Genomic DNA, 19,265 nt, shown 5'->3' with positions numbered 1-19,265 from the left:
GGATGGGACTCAGCGGACACTCGAGCTGACAGAAAGAATGTCAGATGGGAAGAATCATGACAGCCACTTTGCACATTCAAAACAGGATAGAAAGGGATGCATAATATCACCGCCGTATTTAAAAGACACCTGAGCAACTCCCCCGCAATAGCAAAATGTGGGGTTGTTACTGGAACAGGGTGAGAGGCCATGAGGTAAAAGTGACCTCTGAAAGCAGCATTGTTGGACCCAACTGAGGAGAATGTTTCTGGCAGCATTTAGCAGGTTATGAGTGTATTTTGTTAAGGCCTGGGACGGTGTCACTACACCTGACCTTCCCGCCTCTTTCTTTCTCACTACCTGGATTTCCCCTGCTCACCCCCCCCCCCTAAACGTTCTTAGGGTTGTAACAAAGCAAATTAAACTCCAGGTTTTCATCCCAGTGCCTGAGGAGAACAAACAGCTGCTGTGCCGCTGCTTTCACCATGAGCAGGCTTCGGCCTTCTGGGAACTCTTGCTCATTCAGCCACAAGCTGGCCTTGGCTGCCACCAGCTCCCACTCGATGAAGTAGGAGGCAGAGCTGTGCTCGAGCCAGGCCAACGCAACGGCCGTGGCCCAGAGCATTCCCTCCGGCTCGGTCTGTTGCTGCAGCTCGATGTCAAAGAGCCAGGTCTGCAGTTCAGAGTTGTCGGTCTCAGAGCCCCTGCCGCTGTCAGCTTGAGACCCCTCAGGTGATGGAGTGTTCTCTGGGGAGGAGAAGCGCCGGATGGTGATGGCTGGAGGGGAGAGTTTGTTCTCAACCTTCAGGGCTTTGGAGAAGCTCTCGACAGCACTGCCAGAGAGATGGCGGGCCTGGCCCACCTCACTCTCCCCTTGTTTGTCCGCTAAGGGATTTCCATTTTCACATCCAGGGCTCTTGACTTCTCCCGGCAGCACACCTGATTTCCGGGAGTCATAAGAACTGGCGGAAGGGCTGAGGGCCGTCCGATGGCAGGTAAAAGGAGAAGTCCACTTCAGCTTCTCCATGGGGATGTTGATGGCCTTACAGAATGCCTTGGTCAACAGAAAGGCTCCAGAGGCCAGCTGCAGAGACACCTGAGGAGAAAGGGTGACGGCATTTCCTCAGAAGACGCACATTGAAAAGAAACTTAAAATCCACTGTTAAGTTGTAACACACAGCAAAATGCAGTGCCTGAATGTTCATAAACTTGCTGTGTGGGAACTCTCGGAACTTTGAGAAGAACGTTCTGATTAGACAACAATTTAAATGTGAGTTTAACCTTTAAAATGGGGACAGGGTCTCAAATCGATATACCTTCCCTTCTACTCCACACACTTTCACTAGCAGAATAGGGCTGTGGGGACTATTTGTGGGGTTGCCAACCTACAGGCAAGGCTAGGTCTCCCTGAATTACAACTGTTCTCCACTCCTAGAGAAAATGACTGCTTTGATGGGTGGACTCTATGACATTATACCTTGCTGAAGTCCCTCCCCAGGCTCCACCCTTAAAAGACAGTCTGATGTAGTGGTTAAGAGCGGCAGGACTCTCATCTGGAGAATCAGGTTTGATTCCCCCCTCCTCCGCTTGAAGCCAGCTGGGTGACCTTGGGTCAGTCACAGCTCTCTCAGAGCTCTCTCAGCCCACCCACCTCACAGGGTGATTGTTGTGAAGATAATAATAACACACTTTGTAAATTGCTCTGAGTGGGCGTTAAGTTGTCCTGAAGGGTAGTATATAAATCAAATGTTATTATTATTATATTATAAAATATCCAACCCCAAGTTGGCAACCATAGCTATTTGTCTTACTGTCGGTTTCACATTTCTCCTGGACAGACATGTGGAAATGGCAGTAAAACAAACAGCCATCTCCCTCCCAGGCCTTTTCTGCTAGTGAAAGTGTTTGTGGCAGGTGGCTTGGTAGGGAGAGAATTATGACTCTGAAGCCGATTTGTGCCCGTCACCCATTATTTTAAAGGTGAGCATCAGGTCACATATTAAATGAGAATTGGGTTGGGTTTTCCCCCAACTCAACTTGCATTTAACATATTGTTTAATCAGAGCCTAGTGGCCACAGTACAAAAAGAGCTCTTACTCAACGATGCTCGAGTTCAGCATCAGCAAACTGCATAAGGAGGTAGTATATGCCCTCACAAGTGACTCTGCAATCCTTGGTGCCCTTTCTGGAGGCCTGTAGTCTGTTCCCTATGAATTGTGGGGAACCAGTGTGAGATACTTACGAGAGGCAGGTAGTCAATGTTTTCATTGTCATTCTCCAAACTCGACTCGCTGGTCTTGGCGATAGATTTGCCCATGAATCCCCTGGCCGCTCGCGTCAGCAGTCTTGTCTTGTTAAAGGTCAACCTGGGCCAACAAGACCGAGATGTCCCAAAAATAAGGCCATCCCACGCTGCCTCCTGGCCCCACCAACCCTTCTACCCTCTCCCAGACACAGTTTTTGTGAGAGAAACTTTCGACTGGTGAAAGATGGCAGGTTTTTCCTCTGAGTGGCTGCATTCTGCGGTCACAAACAAACCCTAGTTTAGTCTGTGAGGAATACAATATGGGAAGTCCTTTGGTTTTTATATGCTACCTCCCACCGTCACTTTGTACAATGCACCAAAATCGTCAACATCCTGATTTAGGAAGTCTTCAATCTAAAAGAGACTTTTTGAGAGGTCTGAATCTGGGGTGCTTTTACAAAATGCAGTTTCTCTCTTGCCTACAAACCGGGATTCTACAATCACTGCCTGCTCCTGGCTTAAAAATCCTGATTTGTAGACAAGAGAAAAAATGGTACTTTATTAAAGTGACCCAGTTTGGATATGGCAACAAATTGCAACTCAGAACCAAACTACATGAGATGCCAGATACATGTTCTTCATGTGTTCGGTCCCTCAAGGTACATGGGCAGTGTAGTCTTACAAAGAACAGCCGTTTGATGTGATTCTCCACTGGGGGAAGAGCGATAGGAGGGATTCCCTCTCTCTTTCAAAATGCCTCAGCTTGAAATCCAGGGTGGCTTTTTCCAAGAGAGAGAGAATTCCCACCCCCACCCCCACCCCACACACTGTTCTTCTCCTCGGTGGAGAATCACATTGCGGGTTCGCTCTCTTGCAAAAATCCACCCTGGATTTCTTGCCTCCTGTTACACCCCACCCCCCAAGCTCCCAGAGGAAAAACTGAGCTTTTTGAAAGAGAGATAATCCCTCCCAATGCGATTCCAAGAGAGAATCGCATTGAGTGGCCATTCTTTGTAAGACTACACTACCCAGGGAACCTTGCGGGACCAGACATGTGCCCGGGCGTCTTGTGTAGTTTCCCTCTTAGTGTGAGAAGGAAATAACAACAACAACATGCTTATATACAGCTCTTCTAGACAGATTTGATCCCCACAATACAGCTGTGGAACTGGGGCTGAGTGGAGGGGCTTACCCAAGGCCACCTACTGAGCTCATGGCAGTAATGGGATTCAAACCAGCAGAGTGCTGATTCATAGCCCAGCTGTTTAACCACAATGCTATAGCAGCTCTATAGGAAGGAGAGACCTTGCAAACATGAAGATGAGAGTCTGTGTGTGACATCTGGCTAGGAATGCTAGGCTACTGCCTGGCACCCTGCAGGAGCTTTGGGAGCAGGGGAGGAGGCGGATGTGATGTTGCAAGATGAGTCAATGTCATGTCTGGGCAAAATCCCAGATGTCACATCAGCACATCATTTGATGCTCTGTAAACTTTATGGTAATACCGTAGCATCCAGAGTGTCAGCTGACATCATGTCCAGATTTTTGCCCAGATGTCACTTCCCACACTCCACTATTCTCCTGCCAGTCCCTAGGCAAGGGCATGTGGGTGGGGTGAATGGGCAGGGTGATGTCAGTCCCAGGGTGGCAGTCCCGGGCAGTTAGATCCCCAAGTCCCTCACAGCAAGCAGGCAGGTGCATTGATTGAAGAAACTTTATTTAGAGATCTATTCAGTTCAGGTGTGCACTCACAGGTAGAAGCTGGCAGAAGTGATTATTCAAACAATAGGACTACTGATTATAGGGGACGTTCTCCCACCCACTGGCCCGTTTGCATTCATGCGCAAAACCCCAAAAAGTTACATGGGAACAAAGTAGTTTAGTCTAGACAAAGTACAGAGTGGAATCATTCCCTCCTGTGAAAAAGATACATTTCAGTACACAGCTGCAGCTCCGTCCCAAGGACACTCAGAAGTGCATATTTCTTAGAGGGGCCACTAGATCCTTTGGAAATTAGTATTAGGAGTCTAGACACCCTCAGGTGACTTATATAAAATGCATAAGATACAGTATTTAACTTTGGCATCATATCGGTATAAGAAGATGTAGTGCAAGATGCAAAGCACAATGAGCTTCCTTCAAGAGGCACTGATGCTTATATCACTCTCAGTATAAGATGCAGAACACAACAATGGCCTGGATGCTCTCAGTATAAGATGCAGAACACAACAATGGCATGGATGCTTGCATACATGACAGGTGATGCCCACCACAACTGGGCAAATGGTATGCCTGTATCTGGCTCCTTCTTGAATGCACCCAGCAATCCGAATACAGCCGAGGGGTGTGTGGAGCAAGCGGGAAAGAAACAGCAGGATGGACTCCCTGCTATTGACACCAGTTTGGTAGACAGTTGTAGTGATTCAAACACACGCACGACCTCTTTGGCTGGAGATGTTATTAACGAGGCAAAAGAAATCCATGTGTACACCATGAGCAATGGTAGATCTATCCATCCCTCTATCCAGATTGATGCTAGGATCAAGTCTCGGGAACAAGCAATTTCGGGGAAGGTACAGTTGAAGGTCAGTGATTCATACCTTCATTAATAAGGGATGATGTCTATTGAATTCCCTCATTTCGGCAGCCACCCACCCCAGGCTATCAAAAAACAGCCCTACCTGGCTGTAAAGAGGCTCTCGATGGATTTCTGGGAGGAAACTGATGGACTGCGCAGTGGAACTGGGGAGAAACAGAGAGCCAAAAATTAAAACAGGGAATCAGCAGACAAAAGACTATTTGTGTCAGCAGTGCTTTTTGTCCCTTCTCAATCCTATGGCAATCCAGCAGCAGCAGCAGCAGCAGCAGCAGCATAATAATAATAGTAGTAGTAGTAGTAGTAGTAGTAGTAGTAGTAGTAGTAGTAGTAGTAGTAGTAGTAGGTTTTATATCCCACTCTTCACTACCCAAAGGAGTCTCGGAGCAGTTTACAGTCACTTTCCCTTCCTCTCCCCACTACAAACACCCTGTGAGGTGGGTGGGGCTGAGAGAGCTCTGAGAGAGCTGTGACTGAGCCAAGGTCACCAGCTGGCTTCAAGTGGAGGAGTGGGGAATCAAACCCAGTCTTCCAGATTAGAGTCCTGCCGCTCTTAACCACTACACCAAAATGAGAAGGAAAAGATCTGCCTGGGCTTGCCACAGAGCCAATTTTCTTGTCTTCTTTTTAAAAAAAGGTTTTATGTTTTGTTTTTTTTTCCATTTTCAAATTGTTTTATTAAACTCAGTAAGATTCCTTGGGGTGCCAATACTGGTAGAAAGGTGGAATATGAGAACTCTTAAGAAACGGACAGTGCAAACCTACTCAGAGTTACTCTAGTCTAAGCCCATTAATTTCAATCCTGAAGCAAGGATGTGCACCCATTTTCTTGGCAGGGGCGTTACTGACCATACTGGCTCACCCTTATGGCCTAACACAGGCAGACAGCTTCAGAACCCCATAAAGGTTACGGTTACAGTAAGAGTACTGGACATCAGCACGGTACTCTCAAATGCTTGAACTTCTCAGGGCATGCCAACCAGTGATGTGAGCCATTGTCATTGGCCTGTGCTAGGAGATTGGAGGAGAGGCATTCTGTTAGAGAGGGCTGCCCTCCCATGTTCTGAGTCCCTCCAGGGCTCCTGGAATGGCAACAGTCTTTCCTTCCTGCTGAATCTTTACTTCCTCCTCCTTCCCTCCAGGCTTCTTTACAAACCTTTCCTTACCGTCTGGGAAAGTGTAGCGTTCCCAGCTTGAGGAAGAAGGTGTGCTGCATGGAGACAGGCTGTTCTCTTCTATGCCTGCAGAGGGGAGGGGGGGAAAAGAACCGGTGAACACCTGTGCATTCCTCTCCCATTTCGATGCAGCCACGGGGCCTCCCCAGGTGGTTGCTAGCAATTGAACTGTCTACCGTACCAGTTTGAGGCTCACAGACAACTGCCTGCTGATTCAACTCGGAGAGCAAAGGAGACTAGAGCAGACCGCCACAGCCACATCCAGATAGTTGTCTAGAGGCCCTCGTCTCAGTGCTTCTAACTGTCCCTGAATCTAGATCTCTGAGGCATCAGGATTTGAACCCAGAGCCTCTGATTCTGTGTTCAAAGTTACAAAGAAAAGAGGCACCATAGCTCTCCCAAGTCCCTGGATTCACCTGGCAGCCCAGTGGCCCCTCTTTACCTGACTTAGCTGTAAAGTTCTTCTCGTTCAAGCCTGGATCTTCACCATGGCCAACAGTCCTCAGGACATGACTCCTGTTTTTGGATTCACAATTCAACCAGGACAATGACCTTGGCTCTCCCCGGTCGCAGGATGGCTGCCCATGGGTTTTCCCAGGGACATTGCAGGTCAGAAAAAGATGGGTTGGATCTAGTCTAAATTTTCTCAATGTGGAATGGAACTTTCCTGCCTCCCCACTCCCACTGCAGCTCATGGATCTTACCTAAATGCTCAATCTGGGAGACTGGAGACCCTGAGAAACAGCACAAGTGCCATCTGCAGTGGGAAGGGGGAATTGACGGAAACTGCAAGTTTGGTCTGGATCCAACCCATTGTGCTGTGCTTGCTTGGTGCACGGTACTCTTTCTGCTATAGCAAACCCACTCTTTTGCCAGTGAGACAGCCTAAGTATCATAAAGCGTCATCGCAGGATCAGTCTGTCTCGTTTCTGAGATGAAATCACCAGGCTTAATGACATTGGCTCTCTGGAGTCAGCATCTTCAGCAAAAAGATTCAAAAGTGCCAGTATCTTACTCATACTGTAGAATCCGTCGTCTGCTCCCTCTTGCCCGTAGACTGACTGGGTGCGTCCCAGGCCCGGGGAGAACCCCCGGTGTCGTCTGCTCTCAGAACTCAGGCTCCGCTGGCTGCCTGGTTTCAGTGCAGGACCTAGGCACAAAGGGTGGAAATACACATTACTAAGTACCTAGGGACGCTCAACTGCAGGAGTGTATGTGTAGTCCTCAATTCACATGCAGGCTGTTCTTGCTCGGTGCAAGTGAATGCTGCTTTCATGGGAGCTCCCTTTGTGTGACAGCATCTGCAAGTGATTCCGGAGGGCAGAGCGCCAGTTCAGCTCGGTTTTCGCTGCGAGAACAAGTCCTGTAGGCTCCTTTGACTTGCCAATTTGTATTTCTTTAAGGTGTGAGGAAGTGTCAAGATCTGCATTTCAATGAATAGATGTGGGGGAAACTGGGATACATTTAGCAGTTGAGGAGGCACTGATATTGAACGCATGAATGTATTCACATGGAGCAAATTGAAGTGTGACTGTGCAAGCGAGCGCATGGGAAATTGAAGGGGGGGGGACACGTAAAATGAGGTTCACTTGAGAGTTCCTAGGTACAGTGGGCCAAGCTACACATGACGAATGACACTTGAACAGCAAGTGTATTTCTCCCTGTTCACTTGCCCTCCACTCAATCCACTTGCCGTTCAAGTGTCATTCGTCATGTGTAGCTTGGCCCTTAGTAACATGCATTTCCACCCAAAGAGAAAGGAGTTGTTTGTGTTAGGGGTGAGATAGATAAAGCAGAGCATTTGGTTTCTTTATGGCAGTCCATGTGGGGATATTGGCATCTTCCTCAGCTCTTGAGTTGGTTGTTTTGACTGCTGGCACCCTACAAAATGCCTTTTCTTTCTGTAGACCACCTAGAATTTGACTAACCATGTGAATACATTAAGCTGCTTTTTTATGGAGCCAAATCACTGTTCTGCTCTGACGGGTAGCATCTCTCCAAGTTTTAGGCAGAAAAACAGTCTTTCCCAGCACCTACTACTGGAGAACTTTTAACTGAAATGAACCTGGTATCTTCTGCTTGCAAAACAGATTCTCCAATACTGAGGCATGGCCTAACCGGACCCACTTCTTACGAATTTTAATTGGCTCTCTTCTTAATATGTAGTAACACACTATAACCTTTACTGATGTCATTTAGTTTTCTTAGGCACCTGATTGTTTCTTCCTTGATTTACAGTTGTTTATTCTACTACATTGCAGTTTTGTTTATCTGTATCCCAGTGAGAGAGGTTGGAACCTCTGACTTCTCTTATCATTTGGGTAGGAATGCTGAGAGTTCAACTAAAAAACAAACATGAGTTCTGTAAATCAAATATCAAACTGTGAATTTGCAAAAGTCAGAATTCAATGCCTGGAAATATTTTCAGGGGGAAGTGAGATTCCATGTAATGGTGGAATTGCATTGACTGATGTGATTTTACAAGCAATTGATAGCTACATATACTGATGGAGCAAAAAAAAGAAGGAAAATGAGATACTTGAACAAGGTTGCCAGCTCAGCACAAGAGCTTTAGGGAGTGGGGTCATGTAAACAGACATTGCACTGATACCATGCTGTCATGTCCAGCATGAAACAGGAAGTGACATCATCACATTGGAATGAGGGTCTAGGATTCCCTCGAAACAATATCATAGAGATTTGGAGGAATCCTAGAGCGTCATTCCAACATGACGACATCACTTCTGGGTATGCAACAGAAGTGATGTCATGGCATCAGTGCAATGCCTATTTCCTTCTCAGCTAGGAGATCTCCTGCTGGAGTAGGAGTCTGGTGAACCCTGGAATTGAGTGTAGCTGTGATTGTGACTCAAATGTGTTGGTGTGCCAAAAACTTAAAAGATCTACTCTGGTCATTACTTCTTCAATGGAAAAATCTTGTCATTTGCTGTAGCTTAAGAAACAAGGGCAGGATCAACGCTTATGCTATAGACTCTGTAGAATACAGCCTGAGCAGGTCTGTTGCAGGAGGGTCAACATCTGGAAGATTCTCAATGAAGTGTCTAGCCATCGGAAATCCAGATGCTTAGAAATCCACAAGATCCATTCTGTTGCTTTCTTGCACACTTTATTTCACACTGGCGTGCTGTGACTGGATGGAACTTCCAACAAACTCTCTTATCTCTTGTCCTTCCTCTTTTCGTATTCTCTAATATTAAAGAGCCTAGCACAAACAGAATATCCCTCCCTCCATTATCACCCTTTTGCATTGGTTTGTATACTTTTATTGTTCACTCTTGGGTCCCCATGTTCTCCGACCTGGCCCACGTTTCTGACAAATGATTATGGATGGCATAGTGGGCCTTTCTCAAGTGTCAGCCAAACTCCTTTACCTGCATTGGGGTATTCAACCATGGTCGGCAAGTAGCTGTTATTGCTCAGGTCTACGGGAAGGAAGGCTGTGTATTTGCTGATGACATTGCAAGCTTTGCTGGTGTGCATGGCGTTCACCTGGTACCGTCGGCCAGACCCTGAAGTAGGACAAGAAGCTGCAGTTAGAATGGAGGCAGGCTTTCAAGAGGGTTGAAACTATATTGGGAGAAACTTTGCTTCCCATGACACACACAGACACACACACACATTTCTTTTGTCTTGGCGTCCTCTGGCTAAAAGTGTTTTTGAAACTAGAAAAGTCTCCAACAAACCCTGTTTGACAAGAGCTGTGAGTGGGAGGAGGGATGTACACCACCAGCAGTGTGTTTCATCACAACTCCTGCCCCATCCACACATGACATTTGTTGCCCTCTTTAATTAGCCATTGCATTTCAGGAGAGGGCTAGATCTATCTCCAGTTCACACATTACAGAGTACTACAGTGGCCAGCCAAGCCTGGCAACTGGCAGGAGGGTTGGAGGTGGTGACATGGGGGGGGGGAGTATGACATCAGTGACTTTAACAACATCACTATGTCACTTCTGTAGAAAACCCACAACTGGTGTAGGGTAGCTCCAGGAATTGGTGAAAACTCTATGGAAACCATAGAGTTTCTGGTGATTCCTGGAGCTACCCTATGTCACTTTCAAGTTTTCTCCAGAAGCAAGATAGAGACATCAGGAAGGTCGAATGGGAGTCCTCCCACCACAGCAGGAGGCCTGGCAGCCCTGGGTGTGCAGGGCGGGGGGGGCGTATTTTTGTTTCTGCTGCCATTTGTGCATACAATACCTCCACATGCAGCAGCAGAAACAGGAGAACTCTCCTCCTGCCCTCGCACTGTTTTTGCATGGAGAAAATCACTTGGGAGAAGGCAGGAGCTTTCCCTCTCCGGTCAGTAGCTTTCCGAGCGCATTTGGGCTCTCCTTTTTTTATACAAGCCACTCCACAGAGCTGCTGTGAGTCTGTGCAAGCCTGGGTTGGCTCCATGCTGAACTTGTGAAGAAAGTAATGTTAAGAGTGACCCTTAGATCTTCCTCTTCTGGTACATGCGCAACACCATTGCAGAGGCAGGCGAGCAAATGGCACAGCTTCCCTAAGCAGTTGCAGTTCCTACACTCCTGGCTACTCACTTTTTGTGGGGAGGCAGACGGCATCTTGCCAAACACTTCCTATGAAAATACAGCCTTGATGAGAAAACACTAGAAAGGCAGGATAGAAGTATCCTTTAAAAAAAACCAAATGTATAAACAGGCCATAAGCTATATTGATTCTTTGCAGTAAAATCTTACAATGGCTAAAAGAGCTGAGCGTTCCAAGCGTCTTTCCCTGCCCCCTTCTTCCTGCTGTATACTGCGGAGTCCCTTTGCCTCGTAAGTGCTAGGCTTTGGAAATTGGTTTCTCTTGCCAGACACCTGCATAAATGAGGACAAATCTATCTAATCATTCTAACAAGAGAGCGTAAGGCAATTTCCTCCTTCTTGTGACTAATGGCGAAACTTTAAACAGATGCTGCGCACTCTGATCTCACTTCAGCACATTAACGCCCCAGCTCCAGCAGCGACAATGACTCCCCCTTGCCTTCGGAGCGAAATTCAACATGCTGGCGCTTACCTCTAAAAGCCCTATAAAAACAAAGGTGCAGCATCCCTAGAGGGAACTCCCAACACAAGTTTTTAAAGATCAACTGACGCCGTGTATGCAAGATGATCCAGAGCGGCTCTCTCAAAAGCTGCCTTTCTCCTTCAAAATTCCTTTTCCTTGGAGAGTAACGGGAGTGATATCCACATCCCCGCTCTGCTATGGAAGCTCAGTGAATGACCTTGGACCACTCACTCGCCCACCCAAACCTACCTCACAGAATTGTTGTGAGGATAAAATGGAAGAGGGGGGAATGCCGGAAGCTGCTTTTGCTCCCCAGAGGAGAGTGAAGTCAATTAATAAAGTAAATGGGGACATAAGATACAACAAGGCGAGACCGGAATGGATTAAAGCCCTTGCATTACACTGGACAGAGTCTACAGTAGATATTTTCATTCTTAAATTGCTAGCAGACTCAAGAGTAGAAAATTTATTCATTTTAGCCTAATTTTTAGTTCATGCCACAAGAATTCGGGCAACTTATAAGAAATCAGCCTTTTTGTAGTTTACGTATTAGCCCTTTCTGGCCTGAATTCTTCCTTTCTTCCTCATATTTTTAGTAATGTTTGGTGAACAGTACTTAAGACTTATAGGTCCAAAGAAAGAAAGAAAGAAAGAAAGAAAGAAAGAAAGAAAGAAAGAAAGAAAGAAAGAAAGAAAGAAAGAAAGAAAGAAAGAAAGAAAGAAAGAAAGAAAGAAAGAAAGAAAGAAAGAAAGAATATTGCCTTAAGTAGTAACAACAACAACAACAACATTTGATTTATATACTGCCCTTCAGGATGACTTAACACCCACTCAGAGAGGTTTACAAAGTATGTCATTATTATCCCCACAACAAAACACCCTGTGAGGTGGGCTGGGCTGAGAAAGCTAGAAGCTGTGACTGACCCAAAGTCACCCAGCTGGCTTCAAGTGGAGGAGTGAGGAATCAAACATGGTTCTCCAGATTAGAGTCCCGTGCTCTTAACCACTACACCAAACTGGTGTAATATAAGAATAGGGTAGAACAATGAACAAACTTTTATTTGCTCCAAACCCTTGAAGGGGGTGGGTGGGTTATAGATCCACTTTAAGTAAATTATTTCCATGGCATTCTTCCTTGATAAGGGAAAGTGTCACTAAATGGTTGAATCAGGACTAATTCTCCTTGGGAGAGCCTGCCAGGCCAAGCTTTCCTTACCTTCACAGGTATGCACTATCCTGGGTTATATTTATAAATAGAACCCGTCTTGGAAGCTAAGCAGCTAGTGTTGTTGTAACCCGCCCTGAGCCTGCTTGCTGGGAGGGCAGGCTAAATATCAAACAGATAAAATAAAACAATTGGATGAGAGGCCATGCAATAGGGTCGCTATGTAGAGGCACACAATGGCAAACCACTTCTGTTCATCTCTTGCCTTGAAAACTCCAGCTGGGGGCACCATAAGTTGGCTACAACTTGATGGCACTCTCTACCCCCACTATCTATTACTATTTTCCTCTCTGTTAAGGCAAAGCATCCGCTAGATATGAAAGTGTCTGGATTTACGTCTCTGAAATTATGTTCTGTATAAATGTGTTTTAAATGTTTCTAGTTTTGCCCTCGGGTTCATTTAACTTCTTGCCTCAACTGCTAAATGGCTAGAGTTTAGGCAGACCCACTGCAAGGTGCCCATTTAGGGTTGCCAGTTACCTATACCCTCTTGGCAGGCGGGCGGGTGGGCAGACCCTTGCTGATGATCCTCACGTGTGCGCACACTCAGTGCCAAAGCAACAACGTCACTTTCGGAAGTGACATCATTGTGCCAGCTATGGGAGTACTACAACTGGCCCTGTGTGAAGTGCGGGAGCACTCCCACGGCCGGTGCAGTGACATCACTTCTGGAAGTGACGTCATCGCACCTGCTGAGAGCATGCATGTCATCGTATGCATGTCATCACATCTGCTGGGAGCATGCATGTCATTGCATGCATGTCATCGCATCTGCTGGGAGCAGAGCATGCATGTCATCGTATGCACGTCATCGCATCTGCTGGGAGCATGCATGTCATCGCATGCATGTCATCACATCTGCTGGGAGCAGAGCATGCATGTCATCGCATGCACGTCATCGCATCTGCTGGGAGCAGAGCATGCATGTCATCGCATGCACGTCATCGCATCTGCTGGGAGCATGCATGTCATCGCATGCATGTCATCACATCTGCTGGGAGCATGCATGTCATTGCATGCATGTCATCACATCTGCTGGGAGCAGAGCATGCATGTCATCGCATGCACGTCATCGCATCTGCTGGGGCATGCATGTCATCGCATGCATGTCATCACATCTGCTGGGAGCATGCATGTCATTGCATGCATGTCATCACATCTGCTGGGAGCAGAGCATGCATGTCATCGCATGCACGTCATCGCATCTGCTGGGAGCATGTATGTCATCGCATGCACGTCATCGCATCTGCTGGGAGCATGCATGTCATCACACCTGCTGGGAGCAGAGCATGCATGTCATCGCATGCACGTCATCGCATCTGCTGGGAGCATGCATGCTGCGCTTGTTCCCAGGGTGCCTGCTGGTGGCAAGTGATTGCCAGAAGGCTTGAAACCTCCCTCCCGTTGCCGGTGACTGGTGGGAAAGTGGGCAAACTGCCAAAAGTTGCCCACCACCTGCGGGCACCTGTGATCTCTGTGCCCATTACTGCCTGGGTCTGCATTACCCCAGCCAGGCTCAAGCCATGTGGGCTTGGAGACGGAAATGCCGGTCATCCCTCATACCACTGATGTCTAAGCAAACTGAGCCCCTGTAGTGCACTGGCACCCTTCTCACTGGACTTCCCCAGTGGCCACTTGGGTAGCTTTCTCTGAGAACTGGTCCTGAGTTTAACTTACCAGAACATTGGCTGCCAACACAGGAAGGCATCAACCAACAGATCCACTCCGACATGACCCTGAAGTCATCCTGGGATAGCTTGAAATGTTAATATGATTTACTTGAAAGTAGGATTGCCAATCTCCAGGGGAGCCCGGAGACCTCCTGGAATTACAACTGATCTGCTGTAGTGCAGTGGTTAAGTGGTTCGGCTGCGAATCAGCGCTCTGCTGGTTCGAATCCCACTACTGCCATGAGCTCAGCAGGTGGCCTTGGGGAAGCCACTCCTCTCGGCCCCAGCTCCCCAGCTGCATTGTGTGGATGATAATAACACTAACTTGTTCACCGCTCTAGGTGGGGCACCAATCTGTCTAGAAGAGCAGTATATAAGCACGGTTATTCTTATGATCTCCAGACTACGTAAGTCATTTCTGTAGCCTGGAGAAATGAAATGCATTCACAGAAATAACTACATTTCTGCCTTACAGAAGGCAGCTTTGTCCTCTAAATGGCATTCTCTCTCCCCTCCCCAAACACCGCCCTCAGGCTCCACACACCCCCAATCCCAAATAATTTCTTAACCTGGAATTTCTTAACCTGGAAGAACCCTCCAGTGTCTCTCCCCCTCCCTTTCCTGAATGGTCAGAATTACAAGCAAAGGCAGACAAGATACCATGCTCGATTTCACATTCTCTCTCAGCCAGCTGCTCAAAGTCGCGGATGACGGACTTGGCGGCCAGGTGATGAAAGGTTTCATTCCAGAGGTCCTCTTCCTCACTTCTTCTGTCTTGGAAAAGTGGCCCAATATCAAAAGTGATCTCCCACTGAACTGGTTCGTTGCTCTGTAACCCTTTCACCACTGCTTTACAGATGGCTCTTGGGGAGCGCGGCAAACTACTTCTGGCTGAGCTAATATCCAGGTCATGGGTTTCCCAGGCCGATGAAGTCTCGGTTTCAAAGGTAAAAGAAGGGTGCTGGACAGAATCTGCAGGAGAAGGACCAGGGGTCATTTCGTAGAAAAAGAGCTGGAGGAACTTATCAGCATACCTCATTAGCATAACTCATTAGCATATGCCACGGCCCTTGCCATTGCTGGAAGTCTGTCATTGGCATAACGGATTTGCATATGCCACACCCCCTGGTATCACCTACCCTGGCTGTTTTTGACCGAATCCTGGCCATTCAGGGCCAAAATTGGGCCCAAAATGGCAAAAGGGGGCTGAAAATGGCTGAAAAGGGGCCCAAAATAGTCAGGATCGGGCCGCTGCTGAGTGGGAGAGTGATCCACCACCTGTCAGAGGCCCAATCCGGCCTCCGATCTGGTAGACGGGGGCACCTGACACGTGACCTCTTTGGGGAACTTCCGGAACTGCATTCCCCCTCAAAATGAGCCCTGAGAAGGACAGAGGAGTAACGTCTTCCATTTCACTGGAGCAGCAGATGCTTTAGAACAACACCCCAGGAGGCATCACCTGGGTGTCTACAGGTAGCATCCATTTGAGAAATAGCTGCCTGTAAGTCTGTCTACATGAGACATCTCACACAGGGATGCTCAAGTGTAGGGAGACAAAATGTTAGCTGGGAAGTGTAGTTTAAAAAGATGGAGCCAGTGGAGATCGCTCCTGAGAGCCCTCCCTTTCAGGGAGGCGAAGATGAAATTAACAAACCCTCTGAGGAGCAATCTCCACCCACTCTGTCTTTATAAAATATCCTAGCGTAGACAAGTGAAACTAACAGAGCCTTCCGGGAGGTGAAGATGAAATTAATAAACCCTCTGAGGAGCGTTCTCCACAGCTGTCTTTTTAAATTACGCTTCCCAGCTAACCTTGTGTCTCCCTACACTTAAGCATACCTGTGTAAGATGTCTTGTGTAGACTGACTTTCTGTCTCAAGAGAAAGTTTGGCTTGGAACCTCCCAACATTCTGTGGAACCTCCCAATGTTTTGTGATCAATCCTACTTGGTTCTGTGGCAGCCATTTTGTGGTAGTGGCCACCAGGGGTCATTTTGTAGAAAAAGAGCTGGAGGAACTCATTAGCATAACTCATTAGCATATGCCACACCCCCTGACATTACCTAGCCTGGCTGCTTTGGACTCAGTCTTGGCCATTCAGGGCCGCAATTGGGCCCAAAATGGCTAAAGGGGGCTGAAAATGGCTGAAAAGGGGCCCCAAATCCACCACCCATCAGAGGACTGATCTGGGCCGTTTCGGCCCCAATCCAGGACGAAATGGGCCCAAAATGGCCGAGAGTCAGGTGGGCGGGGCCATCTGACATGTGACCTCTTTGGGGAACTGCCAGAACTGCATTCCTGCGCGTTCCCCCTTGAAATGAGCCCTGGTGGCCACTAACTGTTTTCAAAAATTCTGCAAGCGCCCAAAGGATCAACAAAGTTGGTGGTTGCCTGCCCTCCATGGTTTAGGCTATGCAAATGAACTTCTGGATGAGACTGCCAGGCCTATTGTGATTGCTAGAGGGATGTGATGGGGCAGTTTGCTTACCTAGATCTCCGGGGCTTCGGCTCTCTGAAAAAGTTCCCAGGACCGAATTGGCCTCGAGCTGGCCAGAGCACTTCCCTGTTGCTGTCTGAGGGCTGCCAACATGCAGATGCGGTGAATCCAAATCATGGCAAAGCGAGAGACGACTCTGCTGCAGCAGAGATGGCCGCCTTGCACCAACTCCTCGTATTTTTGGAGTAGAGACAGGGGGGCTAGCTGTAAAAGACTGAGAAAAATGAAAAGTCAGATCAGAGAGGGAACGTGATCCTGTACAATGATGGTGGAAAGAGCCATCTAGTCATAGCTATCGTGACCCTTGCGGGCAGGGGTCATTTCGTAGAAAAAGAGCTGGAGGAACTCATTAGCATAACTTATTAGCATATGCCATGCCCTTGACATCACCAGAAGTGTGTCATTAGCATAACTGATTTGCATATGCCACACCCCCTGACATTACCTATCCTGGCTGTTTTGGACCCAATCCTGACTATTCAGGGCCGAGGGGGCTGAAAATGGCCGAAAAGGGGCCCAAAATGGTCAGGACTGGGCTGCTGCTGAGCAGGAGAGTGATCCACCACCCATTAGAGGCCTGATCCTGGCCGTTTCAGGCCCCAATCCAGGCCAAAACGGGCCAAAATGGCCAAGAGTCAGGTGGGCAGGGCCACCTGACATGTGACCTCTTTGGAGAACTGCCGGAACTGCTTTCCTGCGCGTTCCTCCTCAAAATGAGCCCTGCTTGTGGGGTTTTCAAGGCAACAGAGGTGATTTGCCATAGCCTGCCTCTTCATAGTAACCCTGGTCTTCTTTGGAGGTCTCCCATCCGATTAGTAACAAGATCAGGCTGGCCTGGGCTATCCGGGTCAGGGCATTCTCTTGTATCCTGACAGCCACACCTGACAGCCATTTGGGGATACTTCTGAGATACAGCAATGACAGTCCACGTTTGGTTCGGACATATTATAACCCCAACTAGCATTGATATGGCACATTTCATGTGTTTAAACTGCTTAATTACTCTTGCAACAGCCCAGCAATGTAAGCCAATGTTTTCACCATCATAAATTAGGGACCGCCGCTGGAAAGAACAGTAACGTGCCTGTGTTTGTGCTGATTTTAATCAGAGAGTGTAGGAAGAGTCCCCCTGGATCAGGAAAATGGTCCATCTAGTCCAGCATCTTCTCTCCCTTAATAACTAAAACAATGCCCCAAAGAGGTGGAAGAAAGTCTCTGTTGCTGTTCCCCCAGCAATGGACATTCAGAAGTATACTGCCCCTGCATATGGAAGTTCCATTTAGCCATCATGGCTAATAACTGTTGAGGGATCTATCCTCCACTGAAGCCATCAATGGTAGTGGTTGACTAGTCGCCACATCCTGTGGCAATGAGTTCCACAAGTTAATCCTGCAATGTATGGAGATGGAGAACGACCTTCTTTTATCTTCTCGTGACTTCTCTCCTTACACTTTTAGCCACTGTGCGCCACTAGTTCCCCTTCCAACACCTCTAATTATTTGTGTTCCTGCATAAAGTAGTTCTGGGTAGGAAACAGAGCATAACGTGTCATACGACAAACTGGCCATGCAGCAAATGGTGTGTAGCCACCCTACGACAGCCTCTAAGGGGGTTTGTACCATTTCCCACAGCTTCCTTGTAAGAATACTGTCACATCCTCCTTGAAAATTGCAGCTTTTAAGGAGGCTTATCTTTCCTTTGAGGAAGACAAAGCAATATATATAGGAATTTCATTCAGCCGGTTGTTTTAATTACAGAGAAAAAGATGAGATATGAGATACCAGGGCTCAGTTGCTTGGCAACCAAAACTGAACCAAGTTTTTAAAAAGGGCCTTTTGGAAGATGTCTAAAAAGCTTTATCAGTGTGTATGTGTGTGTGTGGGGGGGCATTAAACATTCCAACATGTCATTTTCCTTATCCAAAACAACCCTGTGAAGTCACATTGGCGCAAACGTACAGGTCCCTATTACCTGTTTCAAGACCTGTGACTAGACATGGGCACAAACCGGAAAAAAAAATGAACCACGTGATTTGTGTTTCATAGCATTCCACAAACCACGAACTTCCAACCTTTTCCCAGTTTGTGGTTCGTGGCATTTCAACCACCCTGCACTGGCTGCTGAAGCCGGTGTGGGGTGTTTGAAACAGACAGCCCCTTTCTTTTGCTGCCCGGGCAGCGGGAAAATGGGGCTATCAGTTTCACAGACCCTGTGCCGGTTTCAGCCTGTCGGCTGAACCCAGCACAGGGTCTGTGAAACTAACAGCCCCTTTCTCCTGCTGCCAGAGCGGCAGAAGAAAGGGGCTGTCAGTTTCACAGACCCTGCACTAGATTCAGCCACGGGGTCTGTGATACTGACAGCCTCTTTTCCTGCTACCTGGGCTGTCAGTTTCACAGACCCCGCACTGGAACCGGTGCGGAGTCTGTAAAACTGACAGCCCAGGCAGCAGGAGAAAGGGGCTGTCAGCTTCACAGACCCTGCACTGGGTTTAGCTGATGGGCTGAAACTGGCATGGGGTCTGTGAAACTCCAAACTGGCCACAGAATGGTTGGGAAAAGTAATTTGTTCCGTAAAAACGCGGTCCCATGGAACGCGCGTTTGTCTGCAAATGAACCAGCCATTCCGTCTGGAATTTTGTTCCGTGGTTCGTTTCGTGCCCTTCTCTACCTGTGACAGGTCTGTTCATCAGAGTTATATCTTCTAAAGATACCATTCTGTGCAAACAGATAAAAATACTGTCTGCCCATACCCAAGATCATCTGATGAAGTCAAGAAAGGTCCCACCTTGCTGCAATTCTCCTTTCCACAATGATACAAAACTGAGGGCTTTTTACTCAGATAGGATG

At 47.7% G+C, this 19,265-nt stretch overlaps 1 protein-coding gene across 1 annotated transcript in view; it reads right to left on the bottom strand.

The window, feature by feature from the left end:
* Positions 1–367: 367 nt before the first annotated feature.
* VWA5B1 (von Willebrand factor A domain containing 5B1) overlaps positions 368–19,265 on the bottom strand; it is a 71,192-nt gene continuing 52,294 nt past the window's right edge. Inside the window, exons 14-21 of the mRNA XM_055001735.1 lie at positions 16,411–16,633; positions 14,584–14,895; positions 9,387–9,524; positions 7,010–7,144; positions 5,986–6,060; positions 4,905–4,965; positions 2,222–2,345; positions 368–1,075 (exon numbers count right to left, since the gene is read on the bottom strand). Coding sequence (XP_054857710.1) covers positions 368–1,075; positions 2,222–2,345; positions 4,905–4,965; positions 5,986–6,060; positions 7,010–7,144; positions 9,387–9,524; positions 14,584–14,895; positions 16,411–16,633 — 1,776 coding nt within the window. The remainder of the gene's footprint in view (positions 1,076–2,221; positions 2,346–4,904; positions 4,966–5,985; positions 6,061–7,009; positions 7,145–9,386; positions 9,525–14,583; positions 14,896–16,410; positions 16,634–19,265) is intronic.

This window comes from Eublepharis macularius, chromosome 17 (assembly GCF_028583425.1).
Source record: "Eublepharis macularius isolate TG4126 chromosome 17, MPM_Emac_v1.0, whole genome shotgun sequence".
NCBI classification, from domain to species: Eukaryota; Metazoa; Chordata; class Lepidosauria; order Squamata; family Eublepharidae; genus Eublepharis; species Eublepharis macularius.
This window is presented reverse-complemented; position numbering and strand designations above follow the sequence as displayed.